Source organism: Amblyomma mixtum, chromosome 4 (assembly GCF_055824585.1).
Source record: "Amblyomma mixtum isolate Tamu chromosome 4, ASM5582458v1, whole genome shotgun sequence".
NCBI lineage: Eukaryota > Metazoa > Arthropoda > Arachnida > Ixodida > Ixodidae > Amblyomma > Amblyomma mixtum.
The window spans coordinates 95,076,890-95,096,471 of NC_143015.1; the positions used below are offsets into that span (position 1 = coordinate 95,076,890).

General features: G+C 45.6%; 1 protein-coding gene across 1 annotated transcript in view; it reads right to left on the bottom strand.

The window, feature by feature from the left end:
- Window positions 1-12,369, bottom strand: part of LOC149347482 (uncharacterized) — a 19,104-nt gene extending 6,735 nt beyond the window's left edge. The window contains exons 1-4 of the mRNA XM_089585587.1: window positions 12,223-12,369; window positions 6,211-6,373; window positions 2,301-2,425; window positions 908-1,055 (exon numbers count right to left, since the gene is read on the bottom strand). Coding sequence (XP_089441713.1) covers window positions 908-1,055; window positions 2,301-2,425; window positions 6,211-6,373; window positions 12,223-12,251 — 465 coding nt within the window. The 5' untranslated portion in view covers window positions 12,252-12,369. The remainder of the gene's footprint in view (window positions 1-907; window positions 1,056-2,300; window positions 2,426-6,210; window positions 6,374-12,222) is intronic.
- Between the last annotated feature and the right edge of the window lie 7,213 nt (window positions 12,370-19,582).

Here is a 19,582-nt window from a genome sequence, read left to right on the forward strand (position 1 = left end):
ATATCAATATTTCAGTGGGTAAAGTCATATTCTTTCGTTCGCTGTAGCCATATTCGTTGTAGCCACGGTGGCCCATTGGCTACAGTGCTCGGCTGCTGACCCGAAAGACGCAGGTTTGATCCAGACCGCGGCGGTCACATTTCGATAGAGGCTAAATGCCAGAGGGCCCTCTGTTATACGATATCAGTGCACTATAAAGGACCTCAATGTCGTCGAAACTATACGGAGCCCTGCACTACGGCGCCCCTCATAGCCTGAGTCGCTTTGGGGCGTTAAACTTCATAAACCATCTTTCGGTAGATGAAGTTCAGTGGAAACATACGACGGTAGGTTTAAAAGACTGGGGTAGTAAAAAAAAAAACGATGAAAGTGCCCAAATTTTCTCAAATGATGCTTTAGAGCGAGGGCACTAGGGTACAACTTCTGATTTCGATGTGTATGAAACAATGACCTTCAGTGCCTCACAAGGTAAAGCCGAACTTATCCGCGTGGTGGTATGGCACAAGGTATGGTAGTATGACCACGTGATCGTTGACTATGACTATTTGGTACCTAACCTTGGCATTTGATTTCAGACTGTGGGCACTACCTCGATAATGATCTTCAATGCCTCATAAGGTCAAACCGAACTTAACTGCGTGGTGGTATGGCCAAGGTAGTATGAACACGTGATCATATGGTTATGACCATTGGGTAACTGACCTTGACCTCTGACCTTCACTCTTGACCTTGATCTTGACATTTGATTTGAGACAGTGGAGACCAGCTTTCGCTCGTATAACTAGGTTCAAGCCACACTGAACCTCTGCCATATTTTTTTCGATCAATAAAGGCAGCTCATTAAAACCGTCCTTAGTGTTTATTTTGGGCGCCGACTCCGTGAGAGACAAGACAGGCCAACACTCACCATACTGCGGGTGCCCGGGCCTGCCGGCATGATGGGGTTCGGCGGAGAAGCAGCAAGGTAGGGGAAGGCGTTGCTCGAAGCCCGAGACAAGATGATGTTGGGTTCGTCGGTGCTGTTGCTCGTGCTTATCCCCACCAAGTCAGCCTCCCTGCGTTAGGGTCGGCGTTTGAGCTGGGATATAACGTTCGGTATCGAAGGCGCTCGGAAAATTCGGTCCTAAGCGTTTCGGTTCCTTAAAAGAAGCTCGAGCGTCAGAACTGAAATCCATCAAGTGACAAAAAACAACCGGGCACTTAAGCTCTGCCATGGGGGTATAACGAAATAGGGTTGAAGGTTTAATGCCTATATATGCGGAATTGGTAGTTTTATACTCTTCATTCGTGGATCACTGGGAGTACCATTACCATTCCTGGAGCAGTGGTGCATCGCTTAACCGCTGTACCACTGCCTTACAATAAAAGGTGCTATCACCTGTCATACGGAGCGACCTCTCGCGGCGAACCATTAAAGTTGCAGTGAAGAGGAATATGAACTCGTCTTTTTGCCACGGGAACTCGACCTCCACGTTCCGAGCATTCTTAGAAGCTTCGATTTATTGCCCTGTGGGGCCGATTTCCCTAATTAAATGGGATTAACGTCCGGCTCCCGCCTTTTTTTTTTTGAATTCTCCCCGTACGGTGGGCGGAGTCGAATAACGCGTGGAGTGCCTGTAAGCCAGCATGGAGGAAGCCCCTTCCTCCATGCCGCTCTGCCATCGGCGGAGTAACACGTAGTAATCCGTGGTAACAAATAGTCCGCGCTTATTTTTATATGTGCGGGTTTATTTTGCGGCTATATTTTCTGCGAATGAAACTATTTATTCACCTAAACCTAAAAAAACAAAATAAAGCGAAAGCGAAGCCTCCACGGAGCCGGCTGAAAGGCACTCCACAGGTTGGTCGACTCCGCCCACCGTACGGGGAGAATTCAAAAAATAAAGGCGGGAGCCGGATGTTAATTTGATTTAATTAGGGAAATCGGCCACAAAGGGGAATAAGTCGAAGTTTCTAAGAATGCTTGGAACGTGTAGATTGAGTTGCCGCGGCAAAAAGACGAGTTCAGATTCCTCCTCACTGCACCTTTAATTATACTGCCACCTGCCACGCTGGGCAGCTCGCTTACAATCCAATAGGCAGAGTGCTACCTGCTACGGTGGGCAGGCTGTGATGACGTCATACGAGCACCTCTAGGAATTTCTCGGACGATTTTTTTGCTCACATCGCCACCACCGACGACGACGGCGCCTCCATTTTTTTTTTGTGAATGGACCTTAACGCTCTTGCGTTAAAACTTTCTGACTTCCTGCGTAGCCTGACACGCACAGCAAATCGCGCCAGGGAGAGCTGTGCTTCACCTGAGTATGTGGGAGACCATTTCCTCGGGGATGATGGTATTGCCACCCGGCCAAATCGCCGCCGTGTGGATGAAGACCCATTTGGGATCCAAGATAGGGGCACCATACTTTGTGCCCCGGAATACCTGCGAGCAAGACAAATGTCGTCCAAGTCAATTCGAAATGCTCACAAAAAGCGTCAACTGTGGGTCTGGGAGACTGTGCGATATCAGTGCTCGTTAAAGAACCCCAGGTGGTCGAAATTTCCGGAGCCCTCCACTACGGCGTCTCTCATAGCTTTAGTCGCTTTTCGACGTTAAACACCATAAACCAAAACCAAACCACAAATATAGGAAACAATAGCCAAGCACTAACCTCCGTGACGAACTAAGCTCAGCGACAACTGTCGCTGTGCCGCTGGCTTTCTTTTGGTAATGACAAAGGCGTACTATCGGGGGCAGAAGTAGCTGACCCCTCCTACAAGTTCCGAGAAACGCCGCACTATGTATGCAGGCGCCACCTAACCATGCAATCCTGGTGTCTAAAGCGGCTGGAGAGGGAGGGGGGGGGGGGTCATTCACTGACCTCGAAAGTGCAATGAAGCCTAAGACCTACAGATTTCGGGCAATTAGGGCTACAGCAACTGGCGCACGTTCGCGTGCCTGCCGCTGGTCACGTGGGCGGGTCACATGAGGAAGTATGACAGTCACGTGAATGGATAATGCCGTTACATGCTTGGGCGGGTCACATGGTGGGGTGCGACAGTCACGTGACTGGATAATGCCGTTACACGCTAAATCTGTCGGAGAGGGCTCCATATTTAACAGCTCTCGGTGTAAAAAAAAGATTGACAAGAGAATTGATCTAGCGAGTTCAGAAACATGACCTGTTGTGACAAGTGCGTCACATGACCATGTGGTCGTTACCAACGGCCCACGTAACCTTGCTTGTGATTATATCATTTATGATCACGACATCTCGGCGGAAGTCTCAAGATATAACAACCGGGGCTCTAAGAAGTCATTGATTTGTGTTATTTAGACTGCTTTGCTTTTAATCTATGTACGCTTACGCTAAAGTCCGCAACTTTTGAATTTTCTTATACGTATTTTGTGTACTTGGACCCGAACTAGCCGCTGGCTATGGGTCCAAAAAGGGTTTTGTATTTTCTGTAAAAAGAAATTCGAAATAAATTGAGACTGAATTGCATTCAATTGAATTGAAGCAGCAAAAGATTACAAACGGCTTGAGGACGAATAATCGGACATATTGATTGTTATGCTGCAGGCTTTCGGTGACAGTACGTTCATGAACAAGTCTGCTGTAAAAAGATGCGCTTATGGTGACCGCAGCGCGGTAACCACCGGCTCTCTCACTGTGCTGTTGGACGCGGCTACTCTAATGCGAAAGCCTTTTATGGCTGTTGAGGCGAAAAATTCGGCGTTGTCCACACCAGAAGGTCCAAAAAGCCCTCGTGACCTCGACATCTTCAGGAAAGACAGAGAAATACATGTCTTAAATAAAATTTCTCTCTAAGAAAGCTTCGATACCAGGTCGGTGCGATAAGATCAGCTTCGCTGGCTACTTCATTAGAGCTGTGCGCCATTACCGTAGCACAACACTCGCGCGCTAAACTGTTGTTATTCTCTGCCTCATGTTTTATCGATTTGTACTGTAACATGTGATGCACTTTGTGTGTGCTTTTTCTTTTATAAGCACCAGGTGTTTCTAATAAAACCTCAGTTGAGAGTCAGCGCTCGTCCCCTGTCATTCTTGTTCTTGTCCGACGTTGTTCACTCTGTTTTACAAAAGACGCATCTGTACCAACTTGACAAACTAAACGTTCTACTTAGTTGTTGTAATTGTCCTCAAGAAGATAACAGCGCGTGCCCACTGCGAGAGATTGGCCAAGACACACGTGGCGACTGACAGGTGCTCAAAATGTTAACAATGAAATATTAAAAAGTTAATAAAGAAACAATAATAAATAAAAAGGAATGCTGATTTGTTGATTGAAATAAACAAATCAAACACTATGAGACTGGTTACCGAATGTAACGTGCCGGGTTTAGGATTGATTGTAAAACATTTTATTCGCCGGAAAGAGCTTGGTAAGAGGTCGCGTTAAATGGTCGAGAGTACCCAGCCCTCGACGAGTTTGTCAGCTCACTCCTACGCCAAAACTTGCGTTCTGGGGTCAGAGACCGCTACTTTTTAATCTCTACATTAATGATATTGTAAACATTGACCCTAACACAACTTTTGTTATCTACGCTGATGACACCAGCCTATTTTTCAGGGCACCATGTGTATCGAGTCTGGAAGTAAATGCTACGAGGTGCCTACGTTCGCTACACCACTGGTCACTTTCCAATTCGCTGAATATCAATAGAAGCAAAACAAAAGCTGTGCTTTTTAGACCCCGTAATAAGTCTGTTTCTGAGTTAACGTTATCAATCGGTTCATCAAAAATACACGTCTCCTCTTCCGTTAAAAGCCTTGGTGTTACATTCCACGAGAACTTATCTTGGGATGTTCATGTTGATAATACAACTGCTAAAATTTCAAGAGTAGTAGGTATCCTGTCCAAGTTTCGGTACTACTTTCCACAATGCATAAAAAAACTTTTGTACGACTCTTTGTTCACCAGTGTTATAACTTATTGTTTCTTAGTCTGGGGTACAACCATTGTCTCCAATATTAAAAAACTCCATATACTACAGAAAAAAGCAGTTCGTGCAATTAACAACATTCCAAATGATGCACACACCAAACCTGTCTTTGAGGCATTACACATTGTACCTATTGTGCAATTGTACTCTGTCCTGCTGCGCAAAAAGTACACATCAAATATTAATCAAGGAACTGCATTCCTCGCTGATTTGTCTAGACTAACATGCAGAGAACGCCCCTACAATACGCGCATCGGAGACAACTGGTATTTACCGCGAACGCGAACTAACTACGGCAGACAAATGCTGTCCTATAATATCCCGTCCATTATAAACAATTTGTGAAAAACTGCAATTAGTGAAGAGTAACAGCATATAGTTTCTTTCTTTAGTGTACTAACTCAGCCTGCTTTTATTCCTTCCCTCTTTACGTGATATGTTTGATGGTTATGTGTTTTTTGATGGCCTGAACGTGTTTATTTTCGATGCAATGTACTTTTGTTTTAAATATGTGACAGGCATAGCATATAATGTACCGTTGTGTGATTGTGGGTTTTTGTGCACAATGTAGTTGCTTTAGGGGGCGGGGACCTCCGTCAAGCCTCTATAGGCTTTTTGTCCCCGCTCCCCACATCCTTGATGTGAAAATAAATCTGATTGATTGATTGATTGATTGATTGATTGATTGATTGATTGATTGATTGATTGATTGATTGATTGATTGATTGATTGATTGATTGATTGATTGAGATAGTCAGCACAGTCTCCCACCGCTCGAGAGAAGGAGCGGCAACTAGATCACCCGGAGGTGGCTCGATTTTGCAATCCCACAGGATGTGATCGTAGGTGGCTCGTTGGCCACAGTGTTTACAGTTTGGGTTGTAAAGGTCTGGATAAATGTGCGCGAGGAGTGATGGGATAGGAAGCTTTGGTTACAGATGAATTTTGATCTGCCAGCCTCTCTCGCTTCTTCTTCTTCATCATCCTCTTAAGAATGGCACATACCGACGTAGGTGGATTGGCCAAGGTGTACTGGCATAAACAAGGAAATTTCCATAGGTGATTGCGACAAAATATCGGAGCTTGATATCGCCGTCTTTATCAACTTCCATTCGGGCGTCGTAAAAAGACCAGCTTCGCTGGCTGCTACGTTATAGTAGTACGCCATCACCTCAGCCGAACATCCCGCATGCATACTTTCGCATTCATAGCACGTAAGTAGCCTTGAGTGCATCCCTCCGCAATATTATGCAACTCACGTGGCTGAAGGCTTCGGCGCGACCCCTCGGCCGGGTATCGCGCACGAGGCTGTTGATAATGGCGAACCCATCGAAGTCCGCCATGGTGACCCGGTCGCTGAAGTTGCCGCGGAGGGTGTTATACAGAGCTTCCCGAAGAATATTGGCTTCCCACAGACCTGCCCTGCACGAAAGGCACATGCGTTACCGGAGACTGAACCAAACTTTGGAGCTGCTTGGCGGTTGAATTTCTTTGGAGGAGAAATTCTAGAGGCCCGTGTACTGTGCGATGTCAGTGCACGCTAAGGAACCCCAGGTGGTCGAAATTTCCGGAGCCCTCCACTACGGCGTCTCTCATACTGGCCTTAGTCGCTTTCGGACGTTAAATCCCATAAACCAAACCAAACCTTTTGCATGTAAACAAGAGCTTGACTTCTAAAACTGATAAATGCGACAAGCATTTTAGCGAAAAAAGCGGGTTAGCACGTTTTTTTTTCCCGATTTATTGTCGTATCGTTGCACCTGGCGGCCGCCTGTGAAAGCTGCGACTGGACGTCATTACACTCGCACGCCCACTGTTCCTGCAGGAGCATCATTGCCATCGCTACTAGCGGGTTTTGCCAGTTTTTCGTCGGCAGCGTCGGAGGTTGGGAGCCTTATCGCTTGGTCTACCCAAACTGCAATGCGACATCGCGCTTCGAGTGACGAGACCGGTTGCCTGTTGGACGAGGGTGTCATGACGTCACGCTCTTCACCTCGCGCCGGCCGGGAGGGCTTGGCGCGTGCTCATAAAACATCAAAAATAAAATCATCTGCTGAAAAATATGCGAAGTGACGACAAGACTTCGGTGTAATCACATTCCGAGAATCTAGTTTCAGCGTTTTTGTTCAATTTTAAGTATTTGCTTCAGTATCCTTTAATTGTTGCTGCGCCTCATCGTTATCATGCTATTTGCGCAGCTCAGTCATCGCAACCACTACTGCCACCCCATAGGGCAAATATCCCACATATAAAAACCACAAAATATTGTTATGCCGGCAGGCTTCATAGTAGGCCCGTCGCGGCGGCTCAGTGGTTATGGCGCTCGGCTGCTGACCCGAAAGACGGGGGTTTGATTCCGGCCGCGGCAGTCGAAATTCGATGCAGGCGAAATTCTAGAGGTCGGTGTACTGTGTGATGTTAGTGGACGTTAAAGAACCCCAGGTGGTCGAAATTTCCGGAGCCCTTCACTACGGCGTCCCTCATAACCTTAGTCGCTCTGGGACGTTAAAACCCTCATAAAATAAAGCAGAGTCTTACGAAAGTGGCCTACGGACTTTCTATAGACTTCTTATAAACTGCACTGCCTTCAAAAACATATTTCCTTTTGGCCATTTAGGCTTACACACTGCCTATTGCCAAGTCTACTAAAAGTATATAGCCATAGATCTGTAGACCATCTACAGATTGGCCATATGATTTTTATTGTCTATAGGCTAGTAGACAGGCTGTTTGTATAAAAAGAAAGAGTATATGGCTTTATATTGACCGTCTAAAGAAATTATTGTAAGGGTGAAATTACTGTATCTCTGAATCCCAGACTCAAGCACACCTTTACGGCTAAGCATAAACCAACACATTCCGTTTCATATTATCTAAACGCAGCGAAATGTAAAACGTCCTTGTGCTGTGTGGTGTATGTGCACGTTGAAGAACCTCAGGTAAACGACATTCATCCGAAGCCCTCCACTATACAGAATAATACGGTGCCATTTTCTCCCTTTGTTCTTTTGTCCTGCCCCTGTTCCCTGCACTTTCGCAGTGGCTTACATATACACTGACTATTACATTGTCTTTTTTTATCCAATTTTCATTTCAATTTTTCTGCGTGAACAATGACTCATCATGCTGACGTCGGGACACGCCTTCAGCCTCAACGCTCCTTTGCTTCAATTCGCCGCGTCATACACCCTATTTAATTGCATCGCCGCTAAATATTTCCTTTCTCCCTTGCCCATTTACGTCAAGCCAGGCTTGAGTGGGCGACCAAGACCGTTTCATCAAAACAACGCGCCCTGACCCACCATGCACACTAAAAAGAAAGGGGTAAAAAGAGAGTAATGTTGTCCTCTAGCGCACACCATTTCATAAAAGGGCTAGATGACAAAGGGTGTGCGCTACTAAAAGTATATGGCCATAATCTATATACTGTCTATAGACTGTCTGTACACCATTTTACGAGGAGCGGGCAGGAGAGGGAGAAATACTCTCGAACAAGTGCGCTGCGCGACACCCCAGTGTTGCCGTCCTCCCCTGGGCTGATAATCCGGCGCGCGGAGCGACGTCCGCGGCTGCTTAGCTACCGGTCAAGCGCGTGTTTGCGTCTGTACAACAAAAGCAGCAATGTCGTACGGAACGCCAACGTCTTCTAGACATCATTGTTTTATTGTCGGTTGCAGAAATAGTCGACGAAAGTAGAAAAAAACAAACGCCGCCAGTATGTACGCGCACCATGTTATGCGAAGGTCTCAGCACGTCTGCGGTGTCCATTTCTTCACCGCTATTCCGCCGCTCCCGAGTTGCATTGGCAGTGGGCGTAGTTGTGGAACAAAAAATACTTGCGCCAACAAAAAGCTTAAACGTTAGCGCACTTACTGAAGGAAATGCAGACAAACAAACCCACTGCCTGTGCCTAATATCGGGCGCGGAACGAAGCGCAACGCCTGGGTTACCAAACTATAATCTGTGCATAATTCTAAGAGATCAAGTATTTGGACGGCCTTGGCAGAGCCCTTTTAATTCAGCAGTACACTATGTGAGGACTTCACAAATTTGGACACAACTTCGTTTCGCTGCCCCACATGATCGTCAATATCGGGAGCATGTGGGGATCGCCACCTGAAAAAAAAAAAAATAAACATGTTGTTAGTGCAAAAATACTAATTTAATTAGCACAGCATGGCATGAATAGAAGCGGCGACATGAACTTTTACCCAACTGCAAAGTGAGGAAAAATGCAGCCATGGCAACGTAAGATGAAAAAATACACGGCATGCACAGGACGGTAAACTCTGCCATGCATTGTAATAAATTATTCGACTGCAATCGCATCGAATGCACTGTAAAAAAAAAATCCACACTATGCATAACCGTGCTAGAGATACAACAAACGCAGCGACTTGAGCACTGCCTTGACCCGATTAAGATTGGAATTCTCAACACAGGTGCGGTGATTCTGCCTGTCAGTAAGTGGTAATAGCGTTCCATTAGCGTACCAACCTATTAGATCGTGTAGGTGCACATTTTCTGGTATTTGTGCACCAGTGAATACTGACGGGAGCGGAGAAGGCGAGAACGCGAATTGCTTTCAGTCAACTGGCTTGTATCGCTCGTAGTACGAACAGCCCTACACAAGCGGCAGGGGGAGCCGAATTTCAATTTCATCGCGCGTACTTTCGCAAACAAACATTCTAATCATCAGAAGTGGATTCATTTCGGTCATGTACCCGCTGTTTCCAAAATGTTTAGTTTGTAAACGGGGTATTCTGTCGCAAGCTCAGCATCTAAACTGTCCCACTCGCCATGTCCAAGCAGGCAGCGAGAACGTTCAAGAAAAACTGCGCTCCACGAAAAACTAGATATTCATTGCTCTCCGCAATCTTGTGTTTCAACACATTTTGCTTTCGTTTTTCTAACATGCAACACCGTGCCGCATTTGCCCTACAGGCAACCGGCGACAAAAAAGCACGCGTGAACTGCGAGCATGGCACTCACCGATGCTGATCGTTCGCTGCGTCGAGGAATGGTCGCTTGCTCCCAGTTGGTTATCGCAGGAGCTAATGGCATAGCACACACGAGGATGGACACGAGGCGAACCCCAGCCCAAAATTTCTAGGCTTGGCAGGAATAAAACGGGCGAATGACACTTTCAGAGATCGCACGCTGCTTCGTCTGCAGCCCACCGGCTGCAAATTATCAGCCCAAGATGGCGTCGGCGGTAGGCGGCGCTCGAGTAAAACAAACATGGCGGCGCCCAGGTATCGAAACTAAAATCATGTATAGCATTTGTATTGCCTATATGATTTTCTACGAGATTTGTCTATAGAGAGTCCATAGACTTTATAGACAAGTCTATGGACAGTGTATAGACTGTCTAAAATGTAAATGTTTGTAAGGGTGGGCGATCTCCCCGCCTATATTAAGCACACCCTTTTATGAAAGGGGTGTGCGCTAGAAGACACATTTACCGCTTTTTTACTCCCATATGGGGTATTCGTGTTTAGAGTGTACCCTACACACTATGGGCGGTCCTCAGCAGGCTGTCGTTCAAATGAAGCCGTTCTGTTTCTTTTCCCCTTAATATCAGAGCTGCAATTATAGAGTGAATTAAATTTGACACAAGCTGCAGAACGCAGGTGGCGCTTCGCTCTGATACTACCTGCCATAGTTGTCAGGTGGCGTGTTACGCCGCCGACGAGGAATACTGCGACACGGAATCCACAAACCGAGGGAAGGGCGCTCTGCAGTCTGCTGTCTTAGCACATTAAGTGTGCATTGCAAAACTCAGAGGGGACTCAATCTCCGCCTTAAGGGTGCGACGCGATATGATTCCCATATATGCAGAAGGTCATTCTCTACATTCATACATCTCTGGGAATCCTCATACCCCTCCTGGTGCAGGGGTGCAGCAATTAAGCGATGCGCCACTGCCCTGCGATGGCAGGTGCTCCCAGAGGTAGACCTTGCCCGACCCAGTTGCTCTTCCCGAGCGACCAATCATTAATTTAACTGCCACCTGCTGACGGTGGGCAGTTTGCTCACAATCCGATGGGCAGGTTGTGATGGCGCCGCAAAGTCACATGACCTAGGTGTCCCACCTGCCTCCTAGGTTGCTCTGTGGGAACCACCTGCCAGAGGCATGGCCGTGATTCTCCGCTTACAACATAAACGCGGACAAGACCGACACCGGATTTTCTGGGTAACGGGGCCTTTTAAGCTATCGCGTTAATAAACGTCAGCTGCCATTCAGCGCCTATCCCGTCCGCTTTGATGGTGTCCCGCCTGCCTTCTTTGCTGCGCTGTTTCTACGTGAACGGAGAGCTCTGCTTAGAGCATAGGCGGGGAGATCACCCGCCCTTACAAAAATTTAAATTTTAGACAGTCTATACACTATCCATAGACTGTCTAAATGTCTTTATAAATAAATAAATAAATAAAAAATAATTATATACATATAAATATAACATATATATTATAATATATATAATAAATACATCATATATAAATACAATATATATAAATGTCCAAATGTCTATGACAATGTCTTATGGCGTAGCAAACTGGTTCCAGCTACTGGTTAACCCCCCCCCCCGCCTCTCCTCCTCCTCTTCTTACTCCTCTCCTGTACTGACTATATACGAATCCTACAGAACAATACATAGGCAATACAAATGCTATAGAGAGTATATAGATTGTGGCCAAACACTTTTTATTTGTTTATACAGAAATAAAAAATATAACATATTTTTCGTTATAAACGTCTTCGTAGACTTTTGTCCGTAGACTGTCCATAGACTTATGTCTATAAAGTCTATAGACTCTCTATAGACAAATCCTAGAGAACAGTACATGGAAATACAAATGCTATAGACAGTCTATAGACAGTATATAGATTGACGTGGCCATACACTTTTCGTACTTTTGTCTGTAGACTGTCCATAGACTTATGTCTATAAAGTCTATAGACTCTCTACAGACAAATCCTAGAGAAAAGTCTGTAGACAATAAAAATGCTACATGCTACAGACAATCTATAGATTTACGGCCATACACTTTTAGTAGACATTTGTCTATAGACAGTATATATACTGCGAATAGACAAAAAGAAATATCTATAGGGAAGCCCTAGAGTCTATAAGAAGTCTACAGACTGTATATAGACCGTTTTTATAAGGGCGACATCCTACGAACAAAGGTCAACAACGCCACCGCACCTTCAGGAATCTATCTGAAAGGCGGGTGATCCTGCGCCGAGCGACAGCTAATAGACTTACATGAGCCTGGTGTAGGCCGATCCCCACATGCCGAGCAACCAGCGCGAGTGAGGGTAGCTCAGCTTGCTCGACTTCACACTGGAGTCCAAGGTGTTGTAGGAGCTGAACTTTCGCCACAGGGATGCGGTGTCGTCGTAGTACAGCTTGACGGTGTTGTCTGCGACGGTCAATGCCCCAATGATGGATGTTGCTACACAAACGCTTTTGCTTGCCCGTGCGAGGCCTTACGATGCCGGTAATAAATATACCTCTCACTGGTTCACATCCTTTTTGGAAGTGAGCAGCGTTATACAAACACTTATAACTAATTCAAGTTGGCCTGCGTGGATAGAAGGTACCACGTTCTAATGAAAAAGGGGTTGTTTTCAATGAAAACCGAGTTTTCGTGATCTAGGAATTGTGAAAGAAAAAATTGGATGGGACACTTAAGCCCCGAATTAAGGGTCTCACGCGCTAGCTTAATGGGTTTATTACACCCATATATAATGAATCGGTCATTTTCTACTTCACATAATGTGGATAAGATTTGCGGGATAAATAAAACGAACACAGAATGCCAGGAAAAAACAAAATGACGCTGAATTTTTATACCGCGAGGGCATCTGTGGCCAAAGCGCGCCATGCTACAAGGTTGCTTCTTCTACTTAAGGTGGAGTCAAACACCTGCTTCCCAAACATTTCACCCTAAATAAGCCGAGCACCAGGCCAGGGGAGAGCTCGTGCCCAATGAATCGCCGGTGGGTGATCGGCGGTACTGGGTATCGAACTCCACACCTCCCGCATGCCAGGCGGATGCTAAAACCACTAAGCCACCGCTGCGGTAATGGAACAAGCAAGACAGCACGGTGCCGTTTGTTCTTGTTCTACTGTGCGTTTCATCTTTTCCGCATTGTGGATAGAAACCAGCAGGCCCAGACCACTATGCTATTCCATGGTGACAAGTACATATAAACAGCGCTAAACAACAGGACCAGATAGAGGAGTAGACAAACACGGCGCTGAACTTACAACTGTTTGTCTACTCCTCTATCTGGTCCTGTTGTTTAGCGCTGTTTATATGTACTTGTCACCATGGAACACCAACACCAACTCGCCCAATCTGCCGTTCTACCACTATGCTACTCTACTTCACACTCATAGATGCGTGAAAGTCTTCATACCACCCCAGGAGAAGTGGTGCAGCAGTTAAGCGATGCCATGGCAGGTGCGGCCACCGGTGGTCTTTGTACGCCCCGGGTGGCTCTTCCTGAGCGGCCAATCATTAATTTTACTAAGGTTGTGATGACGTCACAAGGTCAGGAGACCTAGGTGGCCCATCTGCCTCCTAGGGTGCCTCTCTGGGGAATTTTCATGGAAGGGTAGGTTAAGCGTCGTGCAACTTTTTTTTATTCGAAGAACTTATGCGCGCGTACTCGTTTAATAGCGCCCCTTGCAAGCACGCTCTCGAGAGCAATGCGGGGTAATCCACCTTCTCCACAAGGCTGCTCTGCGCATGCGCGCCCCTTTCCTTCCAGCTCCACTGGTTGAAAAATAAAACCGTCTGCTCCTACTGTGCATGCGCCGTTCATGTTAGGGACAGGCGCATGCGGCAGATGGCGGCAGCTGTCAAGCACACACGCCACTGCGCATGCGCAGCTGGCTCCTCGTGGAACCAGGTGGCGCCTGAGTCTCCCACGTGCGTTTTTTTTTTTGTTCAACCAATAGCAGACGAATTTCCGCCACTCCCTAGAGGGCGCCACGCAGCTTGTAAAAAGGGCGGATTGCGACAGGCGAAAGAAATGAATTACGATTCTGAGCTCGTATTTGACCAATAGCGATCGCAAGCCCGCATTGATTAGTTTACGTTTGTGTCCATTGTCAACTTTCGGGGCGCACAGTTCTGACTTTGCCATTCTAGCGTCGAGAGAGTGCGGAAAGATCAAAAGAAGCATTCAGTAAAGCATCGACAACTCACCAAAAGCCTTCTTGCGTTCGAAGACGAGCTGGTCGATGTTGGCACGGTGTGAGTAGACGAAAAACCGTATGTACACGTAGTCAGTGCACTGGGGTGTCGAGCTGCGCAGTCTGCTGATGTATTCGAACACGCATATCAACGTGAATGCACCTGCAAAAAGAGGGGGAGGGGGGGGGGGTTGTAAGGAGAGCTCAAGCAGTTTCCCTCTGTTTCTGTCGCACCCCGGGAGGGTGTGTTCGGTGTTTTCTCACTCAGTCGCATACACAATTATGGAATGGGTAAATGTACAAAAAACGGTTTAACTACAGCTTGATTAGGCCTAGTCTGCACATGTACAGCAGCACTTTTGACGCCCAGTTCAGACACTGCAAGGTAACCGATGCTTATATAGAGACGCCACCTGTCAGAAACAGTACATAATGCATACAGTTCGCTGCAGAATTCAACAAAAACGCACAAAACACAGAGTATCAAAAAACACGATCTAGATTGAATAATAAACATCTCGACCGCGTAAAGCGGTATGTGTATGTTGAAATTAATAGCTAAATATGTATCTTATGACCCCATGACATTTGTGATAAGTAAAGGTAGCTTTGAACTCTATCAGCAGTGCAATACTCACTTCCTAAATGTGCTCGCCGCAAGAAGTCAAGAGGATAAACTGAGTTGCAGAATAAATGTAGTCAAAGTACCAAAACAAATATAAATATATCGCATGTCTACAAAATATTGCTTCAGTTGCTTGAGCGATAAACTCACAGTGACTTTATATTTGTCTAGAGCAGGTGTAAGGAAAAACTCTGCAATTTGTAGAAAATACAGAAGCGGAAGATCGTCACAGATAGGTGCTACGCGTGGATACTGAACGATCTATCCGCTTAGAAGACGCGGAATCTCTCGAAAAATCTTTTCAGCAGCGAAATCTTTTAATCAAAAGTCTTAAGGAGCGTAATCGGTCGAGAAATCTTTTAAACAGTCTACGCTAGTCTGCCCCGGTCTTGTGTGGCAAAATAGCCTTAGCAGTTCGCGCTAGTACTAAGTATTAATGCCTCGCTTCAGTTCTCCCAGCCCTTAAACAGATTACAGCCCTGAATTATTTGTAGTATCCAAAAATTTTGATTAGCTTAATCGCGTTGTGCACAGGCTAGAACAAACTAATTACATACATATTGGTCGCATGTATTGATCCTATTTAATGACAATGCATCCTCATATGAAAATGTCAAGAGTTGTTCGCGATAGTGAAACCCGCAGCATGGCCTTGTATCCTGCTCCCTCGGCGCATACGTACTTTCAGGTGAAAAAATAAAAGGTGTCTTGCTTATCCTAACCTGACGGGAAGCTAAAGGTAGGAATTAACGCTCCTCAAAAGTTTTGAAATAGTTTTTTTTTCGCTTTGAACAAGCACGGATCTGTAGTTCATTCCTGTAAAGTTGATCTGGAGTTTCCCGGTTTAACCTTCATCTTTGAACCGTGACCGCCACTTGGCCGCATTTGGAAGTTGGCCGGTTCGATCATGCTGACCGTCCTTGAACTCTGAACGCCCAGTAAAGCTCGAGCTTCTCCGTAAGTGTATTGGGATATGTGATGGCCTTCTGATGGTTTATACTTCAGCGGAGAGTGCATATCATTGCCAGTGCGTCCACTGAACTCACCGTGAATTCGAGCGAGCTTAGTTCCGCAAATTCATTAGACTACGTCTAGGCGTGCATTCAGAGACAGAAGTCCAGTACAGTAGCAGTACAAATAAAAGAGGACGCAAACGAAGCTCCGTTTAGTCCTGCTATATTTCTTTCTGTAGGCCTTCTACAAATATTTCATATAGTTCGAATACTCCTTCAAATCTACACCCTGGAATTTTCCCATAGACTAAAATATTCAATGCTCTATTTTGATTATTTAATTAACAAGCTAAAAATACTGTTATAAAATTACTATCAATCTTCACTTTCGCAGCGTTCCAACCGCTGACCCTGGCACCCTCGAAATGAGGACTCGTACCAACTGTCCACCATTTCAGAACGATCACATTCCAAAAGGGTTATTCTCTCCAGTCAAAAGAGAAATGAGCAAAGTTCTCATCACGTTTTGTAATAAGGGAGTAATTACCCATTAACATCCACCCGAGCGCAGCCATACGGCTACAAAGGAAAGCTATACAGCTTTCTCAGAAACTTCGTAGTTAAAGAAAAATTCGTCCTGGTCCGGGGCTCGAACTCGGGACCACCGCTTCACCGGAGCAGTCGCTCTACCAATTGAGCTAACCGGGACTGCGTGCTTATGGTAGGGCGAGAGCGAATTGATCAATAACTCGAAGTGCGAACTGTGTTGGCCAAATGTTTTAGGGGAATCCCCCAAGGTGGAGCAGATTTGTAATAAGGGAGTAATTACTCATTGGCATCCACCCGAGCGCAGCCATACGGCTACAAAGGAAAGCTGTACAGCTTTCTGAGAAACTTCGTAGTTAAAGAAAAATTCGTCCTGGTCCGGGGTTCGAACCCGGGACTACCGCTTCAACGGAGCAGTCGCTCTACCAATTGAGCTCACCGGGACGGCAAGCTTATGGTACGGCGAGAGCGAATCGATCAGTCACTGGAAGTGGGAACAGTGTTGGTCAAATGTTTTAGGGGAATCCCCCAAGGCGAAGAGGGAGTGCAAGACGTCAGGGAGTATACACGCAGCTATAATATGAAAATAAACTGTCAGTTTGCACAGAATAAAAGAGCTATGTTGTCGCTGGTGCGTCAAAGTTGAAGATCACTGTTGAGAACAATCGAAGCACGCAGACCCAAAAACCATGCTGTTCACAGTGACCTATCCGTTTTCAAGAACTCCTCCTTTATGTCCAGCTTTAGAAGTTTTAAACGCCGGCCATGTGCACAGTGTTCTGCACGATGGTTCAGGATGCCTCGCTGCTTGTGTTATGCAATCTTGCCTAAAATGTCCGGTTAAAACAATCCCTTTATGAAGTGTAAAGGACTGCAATACAATTTCAGATCTTTTTTTTTGTGAATTCATGCAAGACTTCGGCCGGTACTTACGATTGTCGTAACTTGGTGACGATGCTTTGAAAGACAGAGGAGGAAAAAGATTGGTGAAAGTGGCGCAAAAGAGAGTCTGATGAAATTAGCACAATGTGCCCGGAAAGTAGAATCAAAATAAAGCTAGAATTATTTCCCTGCGTCCAGTGTAGAGTTTATGGCCCTTCGCAGGTGAGAATGCTGGCAAGAAAAGGGCCCGGAATGCAGTAGGGAATTAAGCAGTGCTGTATACACGGTTCCGACGTTTGCAAACAAACATGGATGCTGGCAATGATACTACTCCCAAAGAACTTCCGGTATCAAAGGCTGGAAAAATTATTCATGCTTTAAGAAAGGAGATTAAGGATCTACCACCACTCTCCAATTCGTAGTCTCCACGTTTTTTTTTTTTTTACTAAAATGATCAAATGACTAATAGGACTCTGCAAGACTAATACCAATAACCATGAAGAGAAGTTTTTGGTTGTTTTCATCTCGCCAATCAGGTTTTCATAGAATTTTCTGCAAGACCCAGGTCAAGTCCTTTGCGGACAAAATTAGGTAGTCCAATGATAAGCAACTTCTAATTGGAGTCGTATTTACAGAAATAACCTAAGTCCTGTACATAATTAACCGCTATATTCTCCTGCAAATACTGACTTGCTTTGTAATTCTTCGTCCACCTGCACAACTTATTCAGAGCTGCTTATCTGACCGATCCCACGATTTCAAACAAATAGTAAGCCTGTAAACGAAGCATATCCTCAGTGCTGTATTTTGGACCCTTCGCGTTCCATATACATGGGAGTTTCACCGAAGATTTTACACAATTTTTAAAAAAAGGCTTTTGCAGTTAGAAGAGCACTTTTTTTCGGCAGCAGCATTGCCAGCGTTATAGTACATCAGCAAACAGCTAAGACGTGCTAACTAGAAGGCTGGTTAACTGATATTGAATAGTTAACTTTTAACTGTTACTAGGCTCCTTAATTTCTGAGAGGCATGTAGCCCATCGTAAGCAATATCCATATCAGTTTTTAGAATTTCGAAAACGCGGTTACCCTCGGCGCTGGGGCCCAATAAATTCTTGCTACATCGCGCCATTATACATAGGCTTTCGAAAAGCTTGCAGGCAAAGCAACCTCTCTAGTGCACATAACTAGCTGAAACAGGCAAAATTTGTTGGGCCAGAGCACGAAGGTAAACCCCGATTTCGAAATTCTAAAAACTGACATGGATATTACTTACGGTGGACTACACGCCCCTCAATAAATAAGGAGCCTAACCGTAATAGTTAAAAGGATAACTACTCAATAGTAGTCGCCCAGCCTGGCAGTTAGCACGTTAGATATATTCTTATGTACTACGCCGCTGACAACACTATGCCAAAAAAGCGCACTTCTGACTGAAAAAGCCCGTTTTTAAAAATTGTGTTGAATCTTTGGTGAAACGCCCTGTGTAATAATAATATACCTAACCTACTCAGTCATGACGAATAATTTTTACATTCAAGTCTTTGAACATACCACAAGAAAAATTTCGCACATATTGAAAGAACTTATTGCAGTGGCAGCGAAATAAATTTTTACGTATTATTCGCCACAGAACAAAGTTTATAATTATTCACTTCAGACTGCTCCTTATATGCCTGCGTCGGTGTGCCTGAACGGACACAAGCTACGACTCTGGACAAATGATTTAGGGGAATCCCCCAAGTTGGAGTAAACTTGTAATAAGGCAGGAAATTACTCACTGGCAGCCACCCAAGCACAGCCCTATGGGTACAAAGGAAAGATATACAGCTTACGCAGAGACTTCAGAGTTAAAGAAAAATTCGTCCTGGTCCGGGGTTCGAACCCGGAACTACCACTCCGTACCAGGACAAGTTTTCCTTTAATTGAACTGGTTTTTTAAGAAATAAAATGGAGCAGTATTTGGCCCACATACCTCGGCGGACACCTGAACCGCGCCGTAACTGGTTTTTAAGAAATAAAATGGAGCAGTATTTGGTCCACATACCTCGGCGGACACCTGAACCGCGCCGTAAGGAAAGGGAGGAAGGTGGGAGTGAAAGAATGAAGAGAGAAAGAGGTGCCGTAGTGATGGTCTCCGGAACAATTTCGACCACCTGTGTATCTTTAACGTGCGCTGGCATCGCACAGCACACGGGCGCCTCTTGCGTTGCACCTCCATAGAAATGCGGCCGCCGCAGTCGGGTTCGAACCCGGGTACTCCGGCTCGGTAGACGAGCGCCTTAACCACTGAGCCACCGCGGCGGGTTAAATTTTTTTTAACTAATAAGTTTCCGTGGAAGTTTTATAGCCTTCTTTTCTACCCGTACGGCTGTGTTTGGGCGGATGCCAGTGAGTAATTTGCTCCCTTGTTA